The sequence below is a fragment of the Oncorhynchus clarkii genome, chromosome 29 (genome assembly GCF_045791955.1).
Source record: "Oncorhynchus clarkii lewisi isolate Uvic-CL-2024 chromosome 29, UVic_Ocla_1.0, whole genome shotgun sequence".
Taxonomy (NCBI): domain Eukaryota; kingdom Metazoa; phylum Chordata; class Actinopteri; order Salmoniformes; family Salmonidae; genus Oncorhynchus; species Oncorhynchus clarkii.
The window spans coordinates 46976537-46998346 of record NC_092175.1 but is presented as its reverse complement, the minus strand read 5'-3'; the positions used below and the strand labels follow the sequence as shown (position 1 = coordinate 46998346).

Genomic DNA, 21810 nt, shown 5'->3' with positions numbered 1-21810 from the left:
CAGCCTAACCTCTCACTACATAGTCCTCTGTCCTGCTCCCCATCCTAACAAAACTAACCTCTCACTACATAGTCCTCTGTCCTGCTCTCCATCCTAACAAAACTAACCTCTCACTACATAGTCCTCTGTCCTCCTCCCCGTCCTAACCCCTCATTGCCCTATATAAATACTAGTGTAAATATAGTGAGTAAAACACTGTAACAGATATCTGTCTCTGTCCTGCTCCCCAGCCTAACCCCTCATTGCCATATATAAATACTAGTGTAAATATAGTGAGTAAAACACTGCAACAGACGGTATCTGTATGAATAAATGTTAGTGTTCTCTTCACCGGTCGTCTCTCCCTATGACATCATCAAAGGCGTGGGACAGACGTTTCAGCTTCCTGAGACCGCTGGACACACTCTCCAGGTCCCGGCCAAACTTCCTGTCAATCATACACAGGAACCAATCAGAGAGCAGGACACACCAGTCAATCACACGCACTCCATTCTGGGCATGGTCAATTCGGTATACATTGTTTGAGAGTGTGGATGTGTGTGTAGGGATGTACAGTACTCATTCAGGGGGTTCTCTTCATTTTTTACTATTGTCAACATTGTAGAATAATAGTGGAGACATCAAAACTATGAAATAACACATATGGAATCATGTAGTAACCAAAAAAAGTGTTAAACAAATCAAAATATAAGATTCTGCAAAGTAGCCACCCTTTGCCTTGATGACAGCTTTGCTCACTCTTGGCATTCTCTCAACCAGATTCATGAGGTAGTCACCTGGAATGCATTTCAATTAACAGGTGTGCCTTGTTAAGTTAATTTGTGGAATTTCTTTCCTTCTTTAATGCGTTTGAGCCCATTAGTTGTGTTGTGACAAGGTAGGACTGGAATACAGAAGAGGGTATACAGCCCTATTTGGTAAAAGACCAAGTCCATATTATGACAAGAACAGCTGAAATAAACAGAGAAAGAGTCCATCATTAGTCTCAAAAAACCATCCAGCTCCATGATGAAACTGGCTCTCATGAGGACCACTACAGGAAGGCCCAGAGTTACCTCTGCTGTGATGAAACTGGCTCTCATGAGGACCGCCACAGGAAGACCCAGAGTTACCTCTGCTGTGATGAAACTGGCTCTCAGGAGGACCACTACAGGAAGGCCCAGAGTTACCTCTGCTGTGATGAAACTGGCTCTCAGGAGGACCACTACAGGAAGGCCCAGAGTTACCTCTGCTGTGATGAAACTGGCTCTCAGGAGGACCACTACAGGAAGGCCCAGAGTTACCTCTGCTGTGATGAAACTGGCTCTCATGAGGACCACTACAGGAAGGCCCAGAGTTACCTCTGCTGTGATGAAACTGGCTCTCATGAGGACCACTACAGGAAGGCCCAGAGTTACCTCTGCTGTGATGAAACTGGCTCTCATGAGGACCACTACAGGAAGGGAAGGCCCAGAGTTACCTCTGCTGTGATGAAACTGGCTCTCATGAGGACCACTACAGGAAGGCCCAGAGTTACCTCTGCTGTGATGAAACTGGCTCTCATGAGGACCACTACAGGAAGGCCCAGAGTTACCTCTGCTGTGATGAAACTGGCTCTCATGAGGACCACTACAGGAAGGCCCAGAGTTACCTCTGCTGTGATGAAACTGGCTCTCATGAGGACCACTACAGGAAGGCCCAGAGTTACCTCTGCTGTGATGAAACTGGCTCTCATGAGGACCACTACAGGAAGGCCCAGAGTTACCTCTGCTGTGATGAAACTGGCTCTCAGGAGGACCACTACAGGAAGGCCCAGAGTTACCTCTGCTGTGATGAAACTGGCTCTCATGAGGACCACTACAGGAAGGCCCAGAGTTACCTCTGCTGTGATGAAACTGGCTCTCATGAGGACCACTACAGGAAGGCCCAGAGTTACCTCTGCTGTGATGAAACTGGCTCTCAGGAGGACCACTACAGGAAGGCCCAGAGTTACCTCTGCTGTGATGAAACTGGCTCTCATGAGGACCACTACAGGAAGGCCCAGAGTTACCTCTGCTGTGATGAAACTGGCTCTCAGGAGGACCACTACAGGAAGGCCCAGAGTTACCTCTGCTGTGATGAAACTGGCTCTCATGAGGACCACTACAGGAAGGCCCAGAGTTACCTCTGCTGTGATGAAACTGGCTCTCATGAGGACCACTACAGGAAGGCCCAGAGTTACCTCTGCTGTGATGAAACTGGCTCTCAGGAGGACCACTACAGGAAGGCCCAGAGTTACCTCTGCTGTGATGAAACTGGCTCTCATGAGGACCACTACAGGAAGGCCCAGAGTTACCTCTGCTGTGATGAAACTGGCTCTCATGAGGACCACTACAGGAAGGCCCAGAGTTACCTCTGCTGTGATGAAACTGGCTCTCAGGAGGACCACTACAGGAAGGCCCAGAGTTACCTCTGCTGTGATGAAACTGGCTCTCAGGAGGACCACTACAGGAAGGCCCAGAGTTACCTCTGCTGTGATGAAACTGGCTCTCATGAGGACCACTACAGGAAGGCCCAGAGTTACCTCTGCTGTGATGAAACTGGCTCTCATGAGGACCACTACAGGAAGGCCCAGAGTTACCTCTGCTGTGATGAAACTGGCTCTCATGAGGACCACTACAGGAAGGCCCAGAGTTACCTCTGCTGTGATGAAACTGGCTCTCAGGAGGACCACTACAGGAAGGCCCAGAGTTACCTCTGCTGTGATGAAACTGGCTCTCATGAGGACCGCTACAGGAAGGCCCAGAGTTACCTCTGCTGTGATGAAACTGGCTCTCATGAGGACCACTACAGGAAGGCCCAGAGTTACCTCTGCTGTGATGAAACTGGCTCTCAGGAGGACCACTACAGGAAGGCCCAGAGTTACCTCTGCTGTGATGAAACTGGCTCTCAGGAGGACCACTACAGGAAGGCCCAGAGTTACCTCTGCTGTGATGAAACTGGCTCTCAGGAGGACCACTACAGGAAGGCCCAGAGTTACCTCTGCTGTGATGAAACTGGCTCTCATGAGGACCACTACAGGAAGGCCCAGAGTTACCTCTGCTGTGATGAAACTGGCTCTCATGAGGACCACTACAGGAAGGCCCAGAGTTACCTCTGCTGTGATGAAACTGGCTCTCATGAGGACCACTACAGGAAGGCCCAGAGTTACCTCTGCTGTGATGAAACTGGCTCTCATGAGGACCACTACAGGAAGGCCCAGAGTTACCTCTGCTGTGATGAAACTGGCTCTCATGAGGACCACTACAGGAAGGCCCAGAGTTACCTCTGCTGTGATGAAACTGGCTCTCAGGAGGACCACTACAGGAAGGCCCAGAGTTACCTCTGCTGTGATGAAACTGGCTCTCATGAGGACCACTACAGGAAGGCCCAGAGTTACCTCTGCTGTGATGAAACTGGCTCTCATGAGGACCACTACAGGAAGGCCCAGAGTTACCTCTGCTGTGATGAAACTGGCTCTCAGGAGGACCACTACAGGAAGGCCCAGAGTTACCTCTGCTGTGATGAAACTGGCTCTCATGAGGACCACTACAGGAAGGCCCAGAGTTACCTCTGCTGTGATGAAACTGGCTCTCAGGAGGACCACTACAGGAAGGCCCAGAGTTACCTCTGCTGTGATGAAACTGGCTCTCATGAGGACCACTACAGGAAGGCCCAGAGTTACCTCTGCTGTGATGAAACTGGCTCTCATGAGGACCACTACAGGAAGGCCCAGAGTTACCTCTGCTGTGATGAAACTGGCTCTCAGGAGGACCACTACAGGAAGGCCCAGAGTTACCTCTGCTGTGATGAAACTGGCTCTCATGAGGACCACTACAGGAAGGCCCAGAGTTACCTCTGCTGTGATGAAACTGGCTCTCATGAGGACCACTACAGGAAGGCCCAGAGTTACCTCTGCTGTGATGAAACTGGCTCTCAGGAGGACCACTACAGGAAGGCCCAGAGTTACCTCTGCTGTGATGAAACTGGCTCTCAGGAGGACCACTACAGGAAGGCCCAGAGTTACCTCTGCTGTGATGAAACTGGCTCTCATGAGGACCACTACAGGAAGGCCCAGAGTTACCTCTGCTGTGATGAAACTGGCTCTCATGAGGACCACTACAGGAAGGCCCAGAGTTACCTCTGCTGTGATGAAACTGGCTCTCATGAGGACCACTACAGGAAGGCCCAGAGTTACCTCTGCTGTGATGAAACTGGCTCTCAGGAGGACCACTACAGGAAGGCCCAGAGTTACCTCTGCTGTGATGAAACTGGCTCTCATGAGGACCACTACAGGAAGGCCCAGAGTTACCTCTGCTGTGATGAAACTGGCTCTCATGAGGACCACTACAGGAAGGCCCAGAGTTACCTCTGCTGTGATGAAACTGGCTCTCATGAGGACCACTACAGGAAGGCCCAGAGTTACCTCTGCTGTGATGAAACTGGCTCTCATGAGGACCACTACAGGAAGGCCCAGAGTTACCTCTGCTGTGATGAAACTGGCTCTCAGGAGGACCACTACAGGAAGGCCCAGAGTTACCTCTGCTGTGATGAAACTGGCTCTCATGAGGACCACTACAGGAAGGCCCAGAGTTACCTCTGCTGTGATGAAACTGGCTCTCATGAGGACCACTACAGGAAGGCCCAGAGTTACCTCTGCTGTGATGAAACTGGCTCTCAGGAGGACCACTACAGGAAGGCCCAGAGTTACCTCTGCTGTGATGAAACTGGCTCTCATGAGGACCACTACAGGAAGGCCCAGAGTTACCTCTGCTGTGATGAAACTGGCTCTCAGGAGGACCGCTACAGGAAGGCCCAGAGTTACCTCTGCTGTGATGAAACTGGCTCTCATGAGGACCGCTACAGGAAGGCCCAGAGTTACCTCTGCTGTGATGAAACTGGCTCTCATGAGGACCACTACAGGAAGGCCCAGAGTTACCTCTGCTGTGATGAAACTGGCTCTCAGGAGGACCACTACAGGAAGGCCCAGAGTTACCTCTGCTGTGATGAAACTGGCTCTCAGGAGGACCACTACAGGAAGGCCCAGAGTTACCTCTGCTGTGATGAAACTGGCTCTCAGGAGGACCGCTACAGGAAGGCCCAGAGTTACCTCTGCTGTGATGAAACTGGCTCTCATGAGGACCGCTACAGGAAGGCCCAGAGTTACCTCTGCTGTGATGAAACTGGCTCTCATGAGGACCGCTACAGGAAGGCCCAGAGTTACCTCTGCTGTGATGAAACTGGCTCTCATGAGGACCACTACAGGAAGGCCCAGAGTTACCTCTGCTGTGATGAAACTGGCTCTCAGGAGGACCACTACAGGAAGGCCCAGAGTTACCTCTGCTGTGATGAAACTGGCTCTCAGGAGGACCACTACAGGAAGGCCCAGAGTTACCTCTGCTGTGATGAAACTGTCTCTCAGGAGGACCACTACAGGAAGGCCCAGAGTTACCTCTGCTGTGATGAAACTGGCTCTCAGGAGGACCACTACAGGAAGGCCCAGAGTTACCTCTGCTGTGATGAAACTGGCTTTCAGGAGGACCACTACAGGAAGGCCCAGAGTTACCTCTGCTGTGATGAAACTGGCTCTCAGGAGGACCACTACAGGAAGGCCCAGAGTTACCTCTGCTGTGATGAAACTGGCTCTCATGAGGACCACTACAGGAAAGAAAGACCCAGAGTTACCTCTGCAGGATAAGTTCATTAGAGTTAACTGGCTCTCATGTGGACCGCCACAGGAAGGGAAGGCCCAGAGTTACCTCTGCTGCAGAGGATAAGTTCATTAGAGATACCAGCCTCAGATTGCAGCCCAAATAAATGTAACAGACACATCTCAACTAGAGGTCGACCGTATATGATTTTTTCAACGCCGATACCGATTAATCGGACGATTTAAAAATAAAAAATGTATTTGTAATAATGACAATTACAACAATACTGAATGAACACTTATTTTAACTTAATATAATACATCAATAATATCAATTTAGCCTCAAATAAATAATGAAACATGTTCAATTTGGTTTAAATAATGCAAAAACAAAGTGTTGGAGAAGAAGGTAAAAGTGCAATATGTGCCATGTAAGAAAGCTAACGTTTAAGTTCCTTGCTCAGAACATGAGAACATATGAAAGCTGGTGGTTCCTTTTAACATGATTCTTCAATTTTCCCAGCCAGATAAGAAGTTTTAGGTTGTAGTTATAATAGGAATTATAGGACTATTTCCCTCTATACCATTTGTATTTCATTAACCTTTGACTATTGGATGTTATTATAGGCACTTTAGTATTGCCAGTGTAACAGTATAGCTTCCGTCCCTCTCCTCGCCGCTACCTGGGCTTGAACCAGCAACACAACGACAACAGCCACCCTCGAAGCAGCGTTACCCATCGCTCCACAAAAGCCGCGGGGAACAACCACTCCAAATCTCAGAGCGAGTGACGTTTGAAAAGCTATTAGCGCGCACCCCGCTAACTAGCTAGCCATTTCACATCGGTTACACCAGCCTAATCTCGGGAGTTGATAGGCTTGAAGTCAAAAATAGCTGCTGGCAAATGCACGAAAGTGCTGTTTGAATGAATGTATAACGAGCCTGCTGCTGCCTACCACCGCTCAGTCAGACTGCTCTATCAAATCATAGACTTAGTTATAACATAATAACACACAGAAATACGAGCCTTAGGTCATTAATATGGTCGAATCTGGAAACTATCATCTCGAAAACAAGACGTTTATTATTTCAGTGAAATACGGAACCGTTCTGTATTTTATCTAATGGATGGCATCCATCAGTCTAAATATTCCTGTTACATTGCACAACCTTCAATGTTATGTCATAATTACGTACAATTCTGGCAAATTAGGCTGCCCAAACTGTTGCATATACCCTGACTCTGCGTGCAATGAACACAAGAGAAGTAACACAATTTCACCTGGTTAATATTTCCTGCTAACCTGGATTTCTTTTAGCTAAATATGCAGGTTTAAAAATATCTCCTTCTGTGTATTGATTTTAAGAAAGGTATTGATGTTTATGGTTAGGTACACATTGGAGCAACGATACGCACCGCATCGATTATATGCAACGCAGGACACGCTTGATAAACTAGTAATATCATCAACCATGCGTAGTTAAATAGTGATTATGATTGATTGTTTTTTATAAGATAAGTTTAATGCTAGCTAGCAACTTACCTTGGCTTCTTACTGCATTCGCGTAACAGGCAGTCTCCTCGTGGAGTGCAATGAGAGGCAGGTGGTTAGAGCGTTGGACTAGTTAACTGTAAGGTTGCAAGATTGAATCCCTGAGCTGACAAGGTACAAATCTGTCGTTCTGCCCCTGGACGAGGCAGTTAACCCACCGTTCCTAGGCCGTCATTGAAAATAAGAATGTGTTCTTTAACTGACTTGTCTAGTTAAATAAAGATTAAATAAAGGTGTAAAAGAAAAAACGCTGTCCAAAAATACAGATTTCCGATTGTTATGAAAACTTTAAATCGGCCCTAATTAATCGGCAATTCCGATTAATCGGTCGACCTCTAATCTCAACATAAACTGTTTGGAAGGGGAGACTGTAAATCACACCTTCATGGTCGAATTGCTGCAAAAAAAACACTACTAAAGGACATCAATAAGAAGAAGAGATTTGCTTGGGCCAAGAAAACACAAACAATGGACATTAGACTGGTGGAAATCTGTCCTTTCAAATTGGAGATATTTGGTTCTAACCACCGTGTCTTTGTGAGATGTGGTGTGGGTAAATGGATGATCTCTGCATGTGTATTTGTGATGGTGCTTTGCTGGTGATACTGGCAGTGATTTATTTAGAATTCAAGGCACACTTAACCAGCATGGCTACTAACACAGCATTCTGCAGAGATACACCATCCTATCTGGTTTGGGCTTAGTGGGACTATACAGTCAGACCTGGTGACTGATACGTTTTTCAACAGGACAATGATCCAACACACCTCCAGGCTGTGTAAGGGCTATTTGACCAAGAAGGAGAGTGATGGAGTGCTGCATCAGATAACCTGGCCTCCACAATCACCTGGCCTTAACCCAATTGAGATGGTTTGGGATGAGTTGGACCGCAGAGTGAAGGAAAAGCAGCCAATAAGTGCTCAGTATATGTGGGAACTCCTTAAATACTGTTGGAAAAGCATTCCTCATTAAACTGGTTGAGAGAATGCCAAGCGTGTGCAAAGCTGTCATCAAGGCAAAGGATGGCTACTTTGAAGAATCTAAAACATATTTTGATTTGTTTAACACGTTTTTTGGTTACTACATGATTCCATATGTGTTATTTCATAGTTTTGATGTCTTCACTATTATTCTACAATGTAGAACATAGTAAAAATAAAGAAAAAACCCTGGAATGACTAGGTGTGTCCAAACTTTTGACTGGTACTGCATGTTTGTACATGTGTGGGTGTGTGTATGTATACATGTGTGGGTGTGTGTGTATGTATACATGTATGGGGGTGTGTCCTCACCGTCTGAGGCTCTGAGTGTTAGGAGATGCGAAGGGGCTTCGTAGTGCAGCCATCCGAACCAGCTGCCTCCTCCCTCCCACGTTCTTCACCCCTGTCACCTCAGGACTTCGCCCTGGGGTTCTCCTCCCCCTGCGGCCTGAGGCAGGGGTGCGTTTGGGCGCGGTGGCTCTGGGGGTTGTTGTAGGTATGAGTGTGGTGGAACGGACGGGGGTGCGCCTGGGTGTACGGGAGGTGACCCCCTCGTTGTTCTCTCCCCCCTCACACACCTGGCCAGGTGTCGCCACCAAACACTCCTCCTGATCCTGTACCACTGCTCTGTTCCTCTGAAGCTTCTGAGAAAGAGAGATCACAAGCAGATTTTTTATTTTTTATACAAAAAGATAAAATTTGGAGTTGGATAAACTTGGATTTTTTTATTGGGTAACCCCAAACAGTTTCAGCTGGACTTTCACAGATTCAAAGATTCTCTCTCTTGGTGAAGACCAATGCCCCCTCTAAGCTGCGCGTGGGTGTGCAGTAGCCTTGCAGCTCCCAGGGACAGATTAAATATCAGCCCAAAGAGAGAAGCACAGATTGAACTTCATTCAACTTTCTAAAGTTTTCCCTGTTACGGTGGTAATTGTGATCGAATCAACGAAAAATGTCTACTTTCAATGCAACATACCAAAACAAACTATGCAAGAGATTTTGTTGTAGGCAGAACTCATCGGAGTAGGATTCTATTGCATACTCTACACAGACCGGTGCAGCATAACCAATCAGAGCTGTAGTAGGCCTATATGCAAATAGACCATTGCCATATATGGATCTGTGCCATTCACTTTGAACTGGACTGTGTTTACAACATGAGCGGCCGTGAGTAGATGCGATTGGTTTGAGATTAAAGCATCCCACCACAAATCCCTCACCTACAGAGAGATGAACCTAGAGAAGGAGTCCCCTCAGCCAGCTGGTCCTGGGGCTCTGTTCACAAACACAAAACTGACCCCACAGAGCCCCAGGACAGAAACACAATTAGACCCAAACACATTATGAGAAAGTAAAACTATTTGACACGCTGGAAAGAAATCAACCAAAAACAACAAAGCAAATTGGAATGCTATTTGGCCCTAAACGATCTTGCTACCTTACAGTTAACTAGTCCAACGCAATAACGACCTGCCCCTTGTTGTACTCTGCCCCTTGTGGCTTACTCCACAGTAAGCCAAGGTAAGTCGGTAGCTAGCATTAAACGTATCTTATAAAATCAATCAATCATAATCACTAGTTAACTACACGTGGTTGATGATATTACCAGATATTATCTAGCGTGTCCTGCGTATCTAAGTCTCAATCAATCATAATCACTAGTTAACTACACGTGGTTGATGATATTACCAGATATTATCTAGCGTGTCCTGCGTATCTAAGTATCTGCCTGAGCGGTGGTAGGCAGAAGCAGGCGTATAAACATTCATTCAAACAGCACTTTCGTGCGTTTTGCCAGCAGCTCTTCGTTGTGCGTCAAGCATTGCGCTGTTTATGACTTCAAGCCCATCAACTCCCGAGATTAGGCTGGTGTAACCGATGTGAAATGGCTGGCTAGTTAGCGCACGCTAATAGCGTTTCAAACGTCACTCGCTCTGAGACTTGGAGTAGTTGTTCCCCTTGCTCTGCATGGGTAACGCTGCTTCGAGGGTGGCTGTTGTCGTTGTGTTCCTGGTTCAAGCCCAGGGAGGAGCGAGGAGAGGGATGGAAGCTATACTGTTACACTGGCAATACTAAAGTGCCTATAAGAACATCCAATAGTCAAAGGTTAATGAAATATAAATGGTATAGAGAGAAATAGTCCTATAATTCCTATTATAACTACAACCTAAAACTTCTTACCTGGGAATATTGAAGACTCATGTTGAAAGGAACCACCAGCTTTCATATGTTCTCATGTTCTGAGCAAGGAACTTAAACGTTAGCTTTCTTACATGGCACATATTGCACTTTTACTTTCTTCTCCAACACTTTGTTTTTGCATTATTTAAACTAAATTGAACATGTTTCATTATTTATTTGAGGCTAAATTGATTTTATTGATGTATTATATTAAGTTAAAATAAGTGTTCATTCAGTATTGTTGTAATTGTCATTATTACAAATAAAACATTTGTATTTTTTTTATTTTAAATCGTCCGATTAATCGGCATCGGCTTTTTTGGTCCTCCAATAATCGATATTGGCATTGAAAAATCATAATCGGTAGACGTATGTTATCGTATATGTGTGTGTGCGTATGCTTGTCTGTACCTGTGTGTGTCTCTTCACAGTCCCCGCTGTTCCATAAGGTGTATTTTTATCTGTTTTTAAATCTGATCCCACTGCTGCATCAGTTACCTGATGTGGAATAGAGTTCCATGTAGTCATGACTCTATGTAGCACTGTGGAATAGAGTTCCATGTAGTCATGGCTCTATGTAGTACTGTGGAATAGAGTTCCATGTAGTCATGGCTCTATGTAGTACTGTGGAATAGAGTTCCATGTAGTCATGGCTCTATGTAGTACTGTGGAATAGAGTTCCATGTAGTCATGGCTCTATGTAGTACTGTGGAATAGAGTTCCATTTAGTCATGGCTCTATGTAGTACTGTGGAATAGAGTTCCATGTAGTCATGTCTCTATGTAGTACTGTGGAATAGAGTTCCATGTAGTCATGGCTCTATGTAATACTGTGGAATAGAGTTCCATGTAGTCATGGCTCTATGTAGTACTGTGGAATAGAGTTCCATGTAGTCATGGCTCTATGTAGTACTGTGGAATAGAGTTCCATGTAGTCATGGCTCTATGTAGTACTGTGGAATAGAGTTCCATGTAGTCATGGCTCTATGTAGTACTGTGGAATAGAGTTCCATGTAGTCATGGCTCTATGTAGTACTGTGGAATAGAGTTCCATGTAGTCATGGCTCTATGTAGTACTGTGGATTAGAGTTCCATGTAGTCATGGCTCTATGTAGTACTGTGGAATAGAGTTCCATGTAGTCATGACTCTATGTAGTACTGTGGAATAGAGTTCCATGTAGTCATGGCTCTATGTAGTACTGTGGAATAGAGTTCCATGTAGTCATGGCTCTATGTAGTACTGTGGAATAGAGTTCCATGTAGTCATGGCTCTATGTAGTACTGTGGAATAGAGTTCCATGTAGTCATGGCTCTATGTAGTACTGTGGATTAGAGTTCCATGTAGTCATGGCTCTATGTAGTACTGTGGATTAGAGTTCCATGTAGTCATGGCTCTATGTAGTACTGTGGAATAGAGTTCCATGTAGTCATGGCTCTATGTAGTACTGTGGAATAGAGTTCCATGTAGTCATGGCTCTATGTAGTACTGTGGAATAGAGTTCTATGTAGTCATGGCTCTATGTAGTACTGTGTAGAATAGAGTTCCATGTAGTCATGGCTCTATGTAGTACTGTGGAATAGAGTTCCATGTAGTCATGTCTCTATGTAGTAATGTGGAATAGAGTTCCATGTGGTCATGACTCTATGTAGTACTGTGGAATAGAGTTCCATGTAGTCATGGCTCTATGTAGTACTGTGGAATAGAGTTCCATGTAGTCATGGCTCTATGTAGTACTGTGGAATAGAGTTCCATGTAGTCATGGCTCTATGTAGTACTGTGGAATAGAGTTCCATGTAGTCATGGCTCTATGTAGTACTGTGGAATAGAGTTCCATGTAGTCATGGCTCTATGTAGTACTGTGGAATAGAGTTCCATGTAGTCATGGCTCTATGTAGTACTGTGGAATAGAGTTCCATGTAGTCATGGCTCTATGTAGTACTGTGGAATAGAGTTCCATGTAGTCATGGCTCTATGTAGTACTGTGGAATAGAGTTCCATGTAGTCATGGCTCTATGTGGTACTGTGGAATAGAGTTCCATGTAGTCATGGCTCTATGTAGTACTGTGGAATAGAGTTCCATGTAGTCATGGCTCTATGTAGTACTGTGGAATAGAGTCCCATGTAGTCATGGCTCTATGTAGTACTGTGGAATAGAGTTCCATGTAGTCATGGCTCTATGTAGTACTGTGGAATAGAGTTCCATGTAGTCATGTCTCTATGTAGTACTGTGCGCCTCCCATAGTCTGTTCTGGACTTGGGGACTGTGAAGAGATGTCTTGTGGGGTATGCATGGGTGTCCGAGCTGTGTGCCAGTAGTTCAAACAGACAGCTCGGTGCATTCAACATGTCAATACCTCTCATAAATAAATATAGTGATGAAGTCAAACACATCCACTTTGAGCCAGGAGAGATTGATATGCATATTATTAATATTAGCTCTCTGTGTACATCCAAGGGCCAGCCTTGCTGCCCTGTTCTGAGCCAATTGCAATTTTCCTAAGCCCTTTGTGGCACCCAACCACACGACTGAACAGTAGTCCAGGTGCGACACAACTAGGGCCTGTAGGACCTGCCTTGTTGATAGTGCTGTTAAGAAGGTAGAAACTAGGGCCTGTAGGACCTGCCTTGTTGATAGTGCTGTTAAGAAGGTAGAAACTAAGGCCTGTAGGACCTGCCTTGTTGATAGTGCTGTTAAGAAGGTAGAAACTAGGGCCTGTAGGACCTGCCTTGTTGATAGTGTTGTTAAGAAGGTAGAAACTAGGGCCTGTAGGACCTGCCTTGTTGATAGTGTTGTTAAGAAGGCAGAGCATCGCTTTATTATGGACAGACTTCTCCCAATCTTAGCTACCACTGTATCAATGTTTTGACCATGATAGTTTACAATCTAGTGTTACTCCAGCAGTTTAGTCATCTTAACTTGCTCAATTTCCACATTATTTATTGCAAGAATTAGTTGAGGTTTAGTGAATGATTTGTTCCAAATACAATGTTTTTAGTTTAAGAAATATTTAGGACTAACTTATTCCTTGCCACCCATTCTGAAACTAACTGTAGCTCTTTGTTGAGTGTTGCAGTCATTTCAGTCACTGTAGTAGCTGACGTGTATAGTGTTGAGTCATCCGCATACACAGACACACTGGCTTTACTCAAAGCCATTGGCATGTCGTTAGTGAAAATTTAAAAATGTAAGGGGCCTAGACAGCTGCCCTGGGGAATTCCTGATTCTACCTGGATTATGTTGGGGAGGCTCCCATTATAGAACACCCTCTGTGTAACTCTTTATCCACAATATAGCAGGGGGTGTAAAGCCAGAACACATACGTTTTTCCAGCAGCAGACTTTGATCAATAATGTCAAAAGCTGCACTGAAGTCTAACAAGACAGCCCCCACAATTTTTATTTATTCATCAATTTCTCTCTGCCAATCATCAGTCATTTGTGTAAGTGCTGTGCTTGTTGAGCATCCTTCCCTATAAGCGTGCTGAAAGTCTGTTGTCAATTTGTTTACTGTGAAATAGCATTGTATCTGGTCAAACACTATTTTTTTCCAGAAGTTTACTAAAAGTTGGTAACAGGCTGATTGAGCCAGTAAAGGGGGCTTTACTATTCTTGGGTAGCGGAATGACTTTAGCTTCCCTCCAGGCCTGAGGGCACACAGTTTCTAGTAGATGTGGCAAATAGGAGTGGCAGTATCGTTTGCTATTATCCTCAGTAATTTTCCATCTAGATTGTCAGACCCTGGTGGCTTGTCATTGTTGATAGACAGCAATCATTTTTTCACCTCATTCTTGTCTTTCATAATGTGTAGTGTCAGTGTTTGTTGCTGGCACGTCACTAGCTGTTCTACAGTATGTATATAATGGAGGTTTGGATCATCTTGTTTTATAAGTATACTGACAAGTGACTAAATGATTCCAGCTGCATCGGAAACCAATAGAGGTGTTGACTCCAACTTCTGGATCAATTCATTGTGATATTAATGACATGTATTTGGCTTCAGTCTTACTGCCAAAACAAATGATGCAGGGAGTTGGTGTATCAGTTGAACTAATGTGCTGTCCAGTAAACATAAAAACAGTAGATTAGACCGATTCAAATTCTAAAAAATAAAAAAAAGAATATAGCAAATAAGTAGACATGGCATGTATTCAAGACGGGTAGACCTTCTGATGCCAAGTCGGAGGACAGGGCAGAGGAAGGGGTTCCTCGTACCCCTTTTACATTGCCCCGATTCGATCCTTTATCTTCTGCTTCGGGTCGTTCAGATGGAACTGCTAGGCTGAAGGTGAGGCTGGCTCGGTTAGAAATGGAGCAAAAAGATAAAGAGAGACAGATGAATTTTGAACTTGAAATTAGGAAAATAGAAGCTGACAAGGAGGTGAGGATCCGACAACTGGAGCTAGACGCTCGCTCCAGTGCGACTCCACAAGCTGCTCATCATCAAACCCACTTCGATGTGAGTAAAAACATAGCTTTAGTCCCTCCATTCCGAGAGTCGGAAGTTGATTCTTATTTCTCAGGCGGTTGCGGATGGGTTATTAGCAATTGCGGTGCAGGTTAAGGACAAAGCAGAGGTACCACTACGGTCAGTGTCTCCTACCTGGTACACTCCCCCGATGTGGCTGCGTGCGCTGCGTGTGAGCTGGCAGACAGCGTTGGTCTTCTGATTGGCCTGCAGACTTTCCCAGGTGGGGTCAGGGGTCAACTCAGGGTCTGGCAGGGAGTTGGTCTGGAGGAACAATGCACCACTTTTTTATTGGCCATTATCGGACAGGACGATAGGATCATTATCTTAGCAGCACGACACACACACTATAAAACATTAAGAACACCTGCTCTTTCCATGACATACTGACCAGGTGAAGGCCACGATCCCTTATTGATGTCACTTGTTAAATATACTTCAAAAATCTGTGTAGATTAAGGGGAGGAGACAGCAAAGGGCAAAGGAGGATTTTTTTAAGCCTTGAGAAATGGATTGTGTTCGTGTGCCATTCAGAGGGTAAATGGGCAAAAGACTTCAGTGCCTTTGAACGGGGTAATGGTAGAAGGTGCCAGGCGCACCGGTTTGTGTCAAGAACTGCAACGCTGCTGGGTTTTTCACACAACAGTTTTTTGTGTGTACCAAGAATGATTCACCACCCAAAAGATATCCAGCCAACTTGACACAACTGTGGGGAAGCATTGGAGTCAACATGGACCAGCATCCCTGTGGAACGCTTTAGAGTCCATGCCCCGACAAACCGAAGCTGTTCTCAGAGCAACTCAATATTAGGAAGGTGTTCTTATAATGTTTTGTAAACTCAGTGTACACACAGACTCTGGACAGAGAGGGGTTAGTTGCTTTGCTTAAGGTCCCAATGGCAGGAGATGTTATCTAGGATGAGGTCTTTCTATGTATCCCAAATTACTCTGGTCAAAAGTAGTGAACTAAACAGGGAGCCATTGGGGACGTGTGCAGCTTGATTCAGCCTCTTACCTGTACAGAGCGCAGCGGAAGCCTCTTCTTCAGAGACATGCGGAGGGAGTTGAGAGAGGAGGAGGAGCGTAGCTTCCTGAAGTGGTCAGGGCGGGGTGCCTCAGGGGAGCTGGACTCGCCCCCGTCTGACTCCTCCAGAACGCTGTGAGCCCTCCACACCGCCACGCCACTCATCACCGACGACGACATGCTGAAGCTGGCCAATCAGGGAGGAAAGAGGAAGAGATCAGGGCTGTGTTCAGAAGTACACACACACACACACAATGTAGAGCGTTCAGATAGAAATGTAGAACAAGCAACTCGCCTCAAAATGTAAAAGATAAGCGCATAATAAAACTGGTGACCGTCTGTGGGATGAAATTCTGCACAACAGATGGCCGAGGTCATTTAAACATGTCTGGGGGGAAAACGGTGGTTTTGGAGTGAACTAGAAAGCACTGCAAAACAAAGTCCTACTTACAAGAAGCTGGAATTATCCAGCAGAAGATTATGACGCTGCCTGGTCTGTGATCCTAAAAGGGAATGCTTGAGTGTCTCGGATGGTATTTTAGAGTCTCAAATGGTATGAACGCGCACAACCTGTAGAAGTTTGTTGGTCCCGAGTCAGTAGTTTGTTCTAGGCACATACCATGACCCCGGAAACCTCTTGCACAATTGTGCACCGGGGCCTCCCACGCTTTCTATTCTGGTTAGAGCCAGTTTGCGCTGTTCTGTGAAGGGAGTAGTACACAGCATTGTACCAGATCGTCAATTTCTTGGCAATTTCTCGCATGGAAAAGCCTTCAATTCTCAGAACAAGAATAGACTGACGAGTTTCAGAAGAAAGTTCTTTGTTTCTGGTCATTTTGAGCCTGTAGTCAAACCCACAAATGCTGATGCTCCAGATACTCAACTAGTCTAAAGAAGGCCAGTTTTATTGCTTCTTTAACCAGAACAACAGTTTTCATTTGTGCTAACATAATTTCAAAAGTTTCTTTCAAAAACATGGACATTTCTAAGTGACCCCTAACTTTTGAATGGTAGTGTATATGTTTATTTTATGGCACACGAGACACCTGTCTGATTTGCGCCTGTCTCTGGACAAATCCATTGAGGAGGCTGCAGTGATGACAATAAAATGGGGACTGTGGCTCAGATACACAAGGCACATCTCTCTCCAGAATGTGTCCTCTCCTGCAATTTCATGGGTATTCGTATTGTTTCATATAACTTTTGTGTGCATGGGGTGGCAGGTAGCCTAGTGGTTAGAGCGTTGGGCCAGTAACCGAAAGGTGGCTGGATCAAATCCCCAAGTTGACAAGATAAAAATCTGTCGTTCTGCCCCTGAACAAGGCAGTTTTCCCACTGTTCCCTGGTAGGCTGTTATTTGTTTTTAACTGACTTTAATTTCTGTTAATGCGTTCAATATATTAGTTATTTAACATTGTCAGATTGGAAATGTGTTTTGCAGAACTCATAACCTACACTTCTGAGAAACAAGCTTGTTTATTTCACTCCATTTATGAGTTGTCAATTTGTTGGTCGTCTTTGAAATGCTCCTGTCAATGTTGAGTAAGGACGCATATAGAAGTAAGACTAGGCTGCCTGGCCTGCGCGCAAATGTAGGCCTATAAAATGTGTCCATTTGGGGATGTCTGATAGTTTTTCTGATCATCTTAACACACCACCACTAAAGAGCTGTGAGTCTTCCTGGGTCAGTCTCTAAGAGCTGTGAGTCTTCCTGGGTCGGTCTCTAAGAGCTGTGAGTCTTTCTGGGTCAGTTTCTAAGAGCTGTGAGTCTTTCTGGGTCAGTCTCTAAGAGCTGTGAGTCTTCCTGGGTCAGTCTCTAAGAGCTGTGAGTCTTCCTGGGTCAGTCTCTAAGAGCTGTGAGTCTTCCTGGGTCAGTCTCTAAGAGCTGTGAGTCTTCCTGGGTCAGTCTCTAAGAGCTGTGAGTCTTCCTGGGTCAGTCTCTAAGAGCTGTGAGTCTTCCTGGGTCAGTCTCTAAGAGCTGTGAGTCTTCCTGGGTCAGTCTCTAAGAGCTGTAAGAGGGGATGTCTGATAGTTTTTCTGATTGTCTTAACTCACCACCACTAATGAGCTGTGGAGTTTCTCAAAATCATGTTTTTCTTCACCTGAAACAGCGAGTAAACAAAGTGTTTTTAGGATCAATTGAGAAGTTCATCAAAGTATTTGAACAATATTTCCAGCTCTCTCCCTTTCGATAACCACTCAGCATGAAAGGAACAAATGTAATGTTCTGGTCCAGTGGAAACATCGTAGAATACCTGATTACTTCTTATCCCTTTTGCACAAATAGCCTACAGCTGTGTCTGTCCCAAGCTCACTGGCTTGGGAACTCTGAGGGCCCAGAATATTATACAATGTTGCAAGTTTGTTGCATACAGGCCATGCATAGCCAATGTGATTTATAGGATATTTATTTATTTTCATCAGGGTATTATCTACCTGCGGGCTGCAATGTTATGCATTGGCTTTATGTCGGCCATTTTTACATAGTTGGAAATGGCAATGAAAGTTACTTTTAGATTTGAATAATTGTAATTTAGATTGTATGTGGTTAATCTACAGTCTATGATTGATATAAAAATACTATTATAAATTAAAATGAAACTGTTCCACGAAAATGTGCATATGAAAATCGTAACTGGCAGGTAGATTGGTGGAAATGGTAAGATAAATTGTCACTCCAAATAGAAAAGGTTTCCGACCCTTGGTGTAGCCTGTTACCAACTACATCAGGAACACAAAGCCAGAATCTGCAAAGGCCAGCTGCTGCAGCAGGAGGGTCAGGAACAGGTTCCGGCTATCTTGATCTCTGGCTCCCTCTTGAGTCATTTGTGTGTGTTAATTATTTAATCAAACAGCGTGCTTAAAGTGTCAGACAATTACAGTACATATAGCCTAGTTGATTGTATTATAGACACACCCCGTGTTTAACATGGAAAAAAATACCAGTTTTAAAATGGACCAATTGATTGAAATTGGTTGTAAACACTACTACTCTTGGTCGATCAAGACCCACCGCCAGGTTATGCCCCCCAACTTACTTCTAAAACCACAGTGCACCCTGCTAAACTCAATTACTACTCGTGAACTTTGCAGGTGTTTCTGATTAATAAACAATGCCATGCTGGTGGGTGGTACCATTGAAATAAAACCCAGCCCTGAAAATGAAAATTTGGCAAAAAAATTTATTTCCAAATCCACTTTGTTCCAGCTGAAAGAGGGCGAGCAGAGTTTACATTTGTTGCACAATGTTGTCAGTCAACATGTAGTTGTTCAAGTTAAAGTATGATATATTTGGACTTGAAGTGTTAACCGAACTGCCCGCGTCTTGCCAATGAGGGGATTCGATTAATTTCGCCCGGGTGTCCATGTAGGCGGGTTTTGCACCAGGTAAACATTGATTACATTAGATAGCTGGCACACTCCTGGGTACGAGCCAGGTGCCCGGTTCAAAGCCCACAGTGATGTCGGCTCGAAACAAAGTGATGTAGGAGCATGTGGAGTAATGAGTAGGATTCTGTGTTTTCCACATGCAAATGTGATTGTTTTTCAGCACACTCTGCATCCCCAAATGAAAACGAGTAAAAATAATAATAATAAAAATGATATATGTATTTTTCTGGACGTTGCACCATGCTGCCTTGTTGACAAAATGACTGAGAGGCGCAGATTACTGTTCCATTTCAGTGAGTGGCTTTTCCCTCCACGCTTTCGCCCGATGACGTAACGAGCCCGCGGCTCAGCGTAATCGAATCATCCCACTGACGTATCGTCTCTGGTGTGGGTGTTTAAACCAGGAACATTTTGAAAAAGGAATGTATAAAGACTACAAAGTTGCCTGCCATAATGTCAGATCGTGACATGTGAATTCAAATACATTTGTACCTGACCAAATTACTGTCCCGCAAAAATGAACGCATTGCAAGAAATGTGTGAACCAGGAAAAGGCTCTCCTCACTATCCATTGTTCCTGCAGTGAGGGATTACAAGCTCCAGATAATGTTTTTATAACGTTGTGCCGATAATCGTTGTATGGAGCTAAAAAAAAAACAACAGTAGTAGCAGTATGCAACTCAGGGAGCCAAATAAACGGCTCTTTCACCGACGCAATTCGGTTACCGAAAATAGTCAAAAAAAAAGAGCCGTTCGCTCCGGTATCTGCTGGAGCCTTACCTTATTTAAGCGTTTTGTCTCTGAAAAGGAGTCAACTCAAGTTTGCATTGTTTACATTTCGTCATGCCGTTCACAGCCGCCCGGTTATGCTGCTTTTTTTGGGCTTGCCCCAACAATATATTACAGTGCCCAGTTAACTGACGTTATAATATATTACAGTACCCAGTTAACTGACGTTACAATATATATTACAGTACCCAGTTAACTAACGTTACAATATATTATAATATATATATGATGTAATATATTGTATAATATATTACAGTACCCAGTTAACTAACGTTACAATATATTATAATATATATATGATGTAATATATTGTATAATATATTACAGTACCCAGTTAACTAACATTACCTACTGTAGTAATTTCACATGCTAGTTAACATTCCAATAACCATATCAACAAAATGTAGCTATCTTAAGTTAACTAGCTAGATACTTTGTTCTACTTTTGAATTCGCTAACCTTGCTATTAACTGACTTGCCTAGTTAAATAAAGGTTAAATAAATTATTTTAATAATGATACTAGCAGCTTCGGATTAGCTAGTTAGCAAGCAGACAAAGTTAACATTATTAGCTAGCTGACGTAAAACTCTCTGAATGCCTGCTTTTTTTTTTTATAGCTAAATCGTCCTTTGAACGAGGTGAATAGGTTATCTTTTTCTGTAAAACTCATTTATGATACACAACGAAGTACTTTATATTCGATAATATCTACCTTGTAAAGTTGTTTGTTCCCTCTCTGTGTGTCTCCTGGAGAAACGTCTAACTGTAGTAGTCAACGGGAAGTCTTTCTGTGTTTGAATTTGGCGGTGGACCCGCTCCCCAACTACAGACCCTCAGTGCTATCTGATTGGTCGACGCTGTCCCGAGTGGTCCCAAACTTCCCCGAATTAATTACAATTTCGGTTCCTAGCTCCTTGCTTTAGTTCCTACTCTACTGATATCTGCTGTATTTAAAAATATATATTAAAAAAAACTGGCGGATAATGTGACTTTATAACAGTGATGGCTGGCTCGGACGGAATCTCTACCATTCTGCTTTTTTTCTTCTATCCAGTCCTTTTATGGCTGTGAATAACTTTTGGGATACAAGTTCAGACTTGTGGATTTGGAATCCAAAACCCTGTTCTTTCGCACATGTGCACTGATTCCGTGTGCGCTCCAGCGGACACAGACAATAGGATAGTTGTAGTAGGCCCGGCCTGTGCTGAAAAAAATATACTAACGGATACAATTATTCAGTTTGACTAAGTATCCACAGTCTGTATTCATTGTATCTATGAATGAAATGTACTGATAATAGGGTGACAGTGTAAGAACTATAATTTTCGCCAGTGTTTCCCTATGGATACTATTTAGGGGAGCACAGGCAGAAACGTTTAAAAGTCTCCTTGCACATATTTAGGAGTGGTGTAAAGAAAAGAGCAGATTCGCAGAGCTGTCTTACCAGGAATAACAAAAATACTAGTGATGGGAATTCAAGGCTTTCTGAACCCTTAGGCTTTCACCAAATTGTTCCCGAAAAACAGTTATCTTTTAACATACCATTTTAACACAGGGCACATTCGGGACATCTGCTGGTCAGGGATAAATATCAACATGTTTGATGTTTATATAGACCCCCCCCCCCCCCCCATGTGTGAGTTGGTAAAATCCACCCATTTTGCCTCCAGGTTCACTATTTTTTCAAAATCCGTGGTATTATTACGCTGAAGACAAAATATTGTCATAGGCTACACTAAATAAAATGACGTATTTGAACAACAATGGGAAGATATTGTGGT

General features: G+C 44.2%; 1 protein-coding gene across 3 annotated transcripts in view; it reads right to left on the bottom strand.

Moving 5' to 3' along the window:
* LOC139388342 (uncharacterized) overlaps positions 1 to 20849 on the bottom strand; it is a 29033-nt gene extending 8184 nt beyond the window's left edge. The window contains exons 1-5 of one of the 3 annotated variants that reach the window (XM_071134956.1): positions 20742 to 20849; positions 15841 to 16036; positions 14962 to 15090; positions 8493 to 8824; positions 332 to 427 (exon numbers count right to left, since the gene is read on the bottom strand). In XM_071134956.1, the coding sequence (XP_070991057.1) occupies positions 332 to 427; positions 8493 to 8824; positions 14962 to 15090; positions 15841 to 16029 (746 nt within the window). In that variant the 5' untranslated portion in view covers positions 16030 to 16036; positions 20742 to 20849. The remainder of the gene's footprint in view (positions 1 to 331; positions 428 to 8492; positions 8825 to 14961; positions 15091 to 15840; positions 16037 to 20741) is intronic. The other 2 variants (XM_071134957.1, XM_071134958.1) reach the window with 2 other exon arrangements.
* Positions 20850 to 21810: the final 961 nt, after the last annotated feature.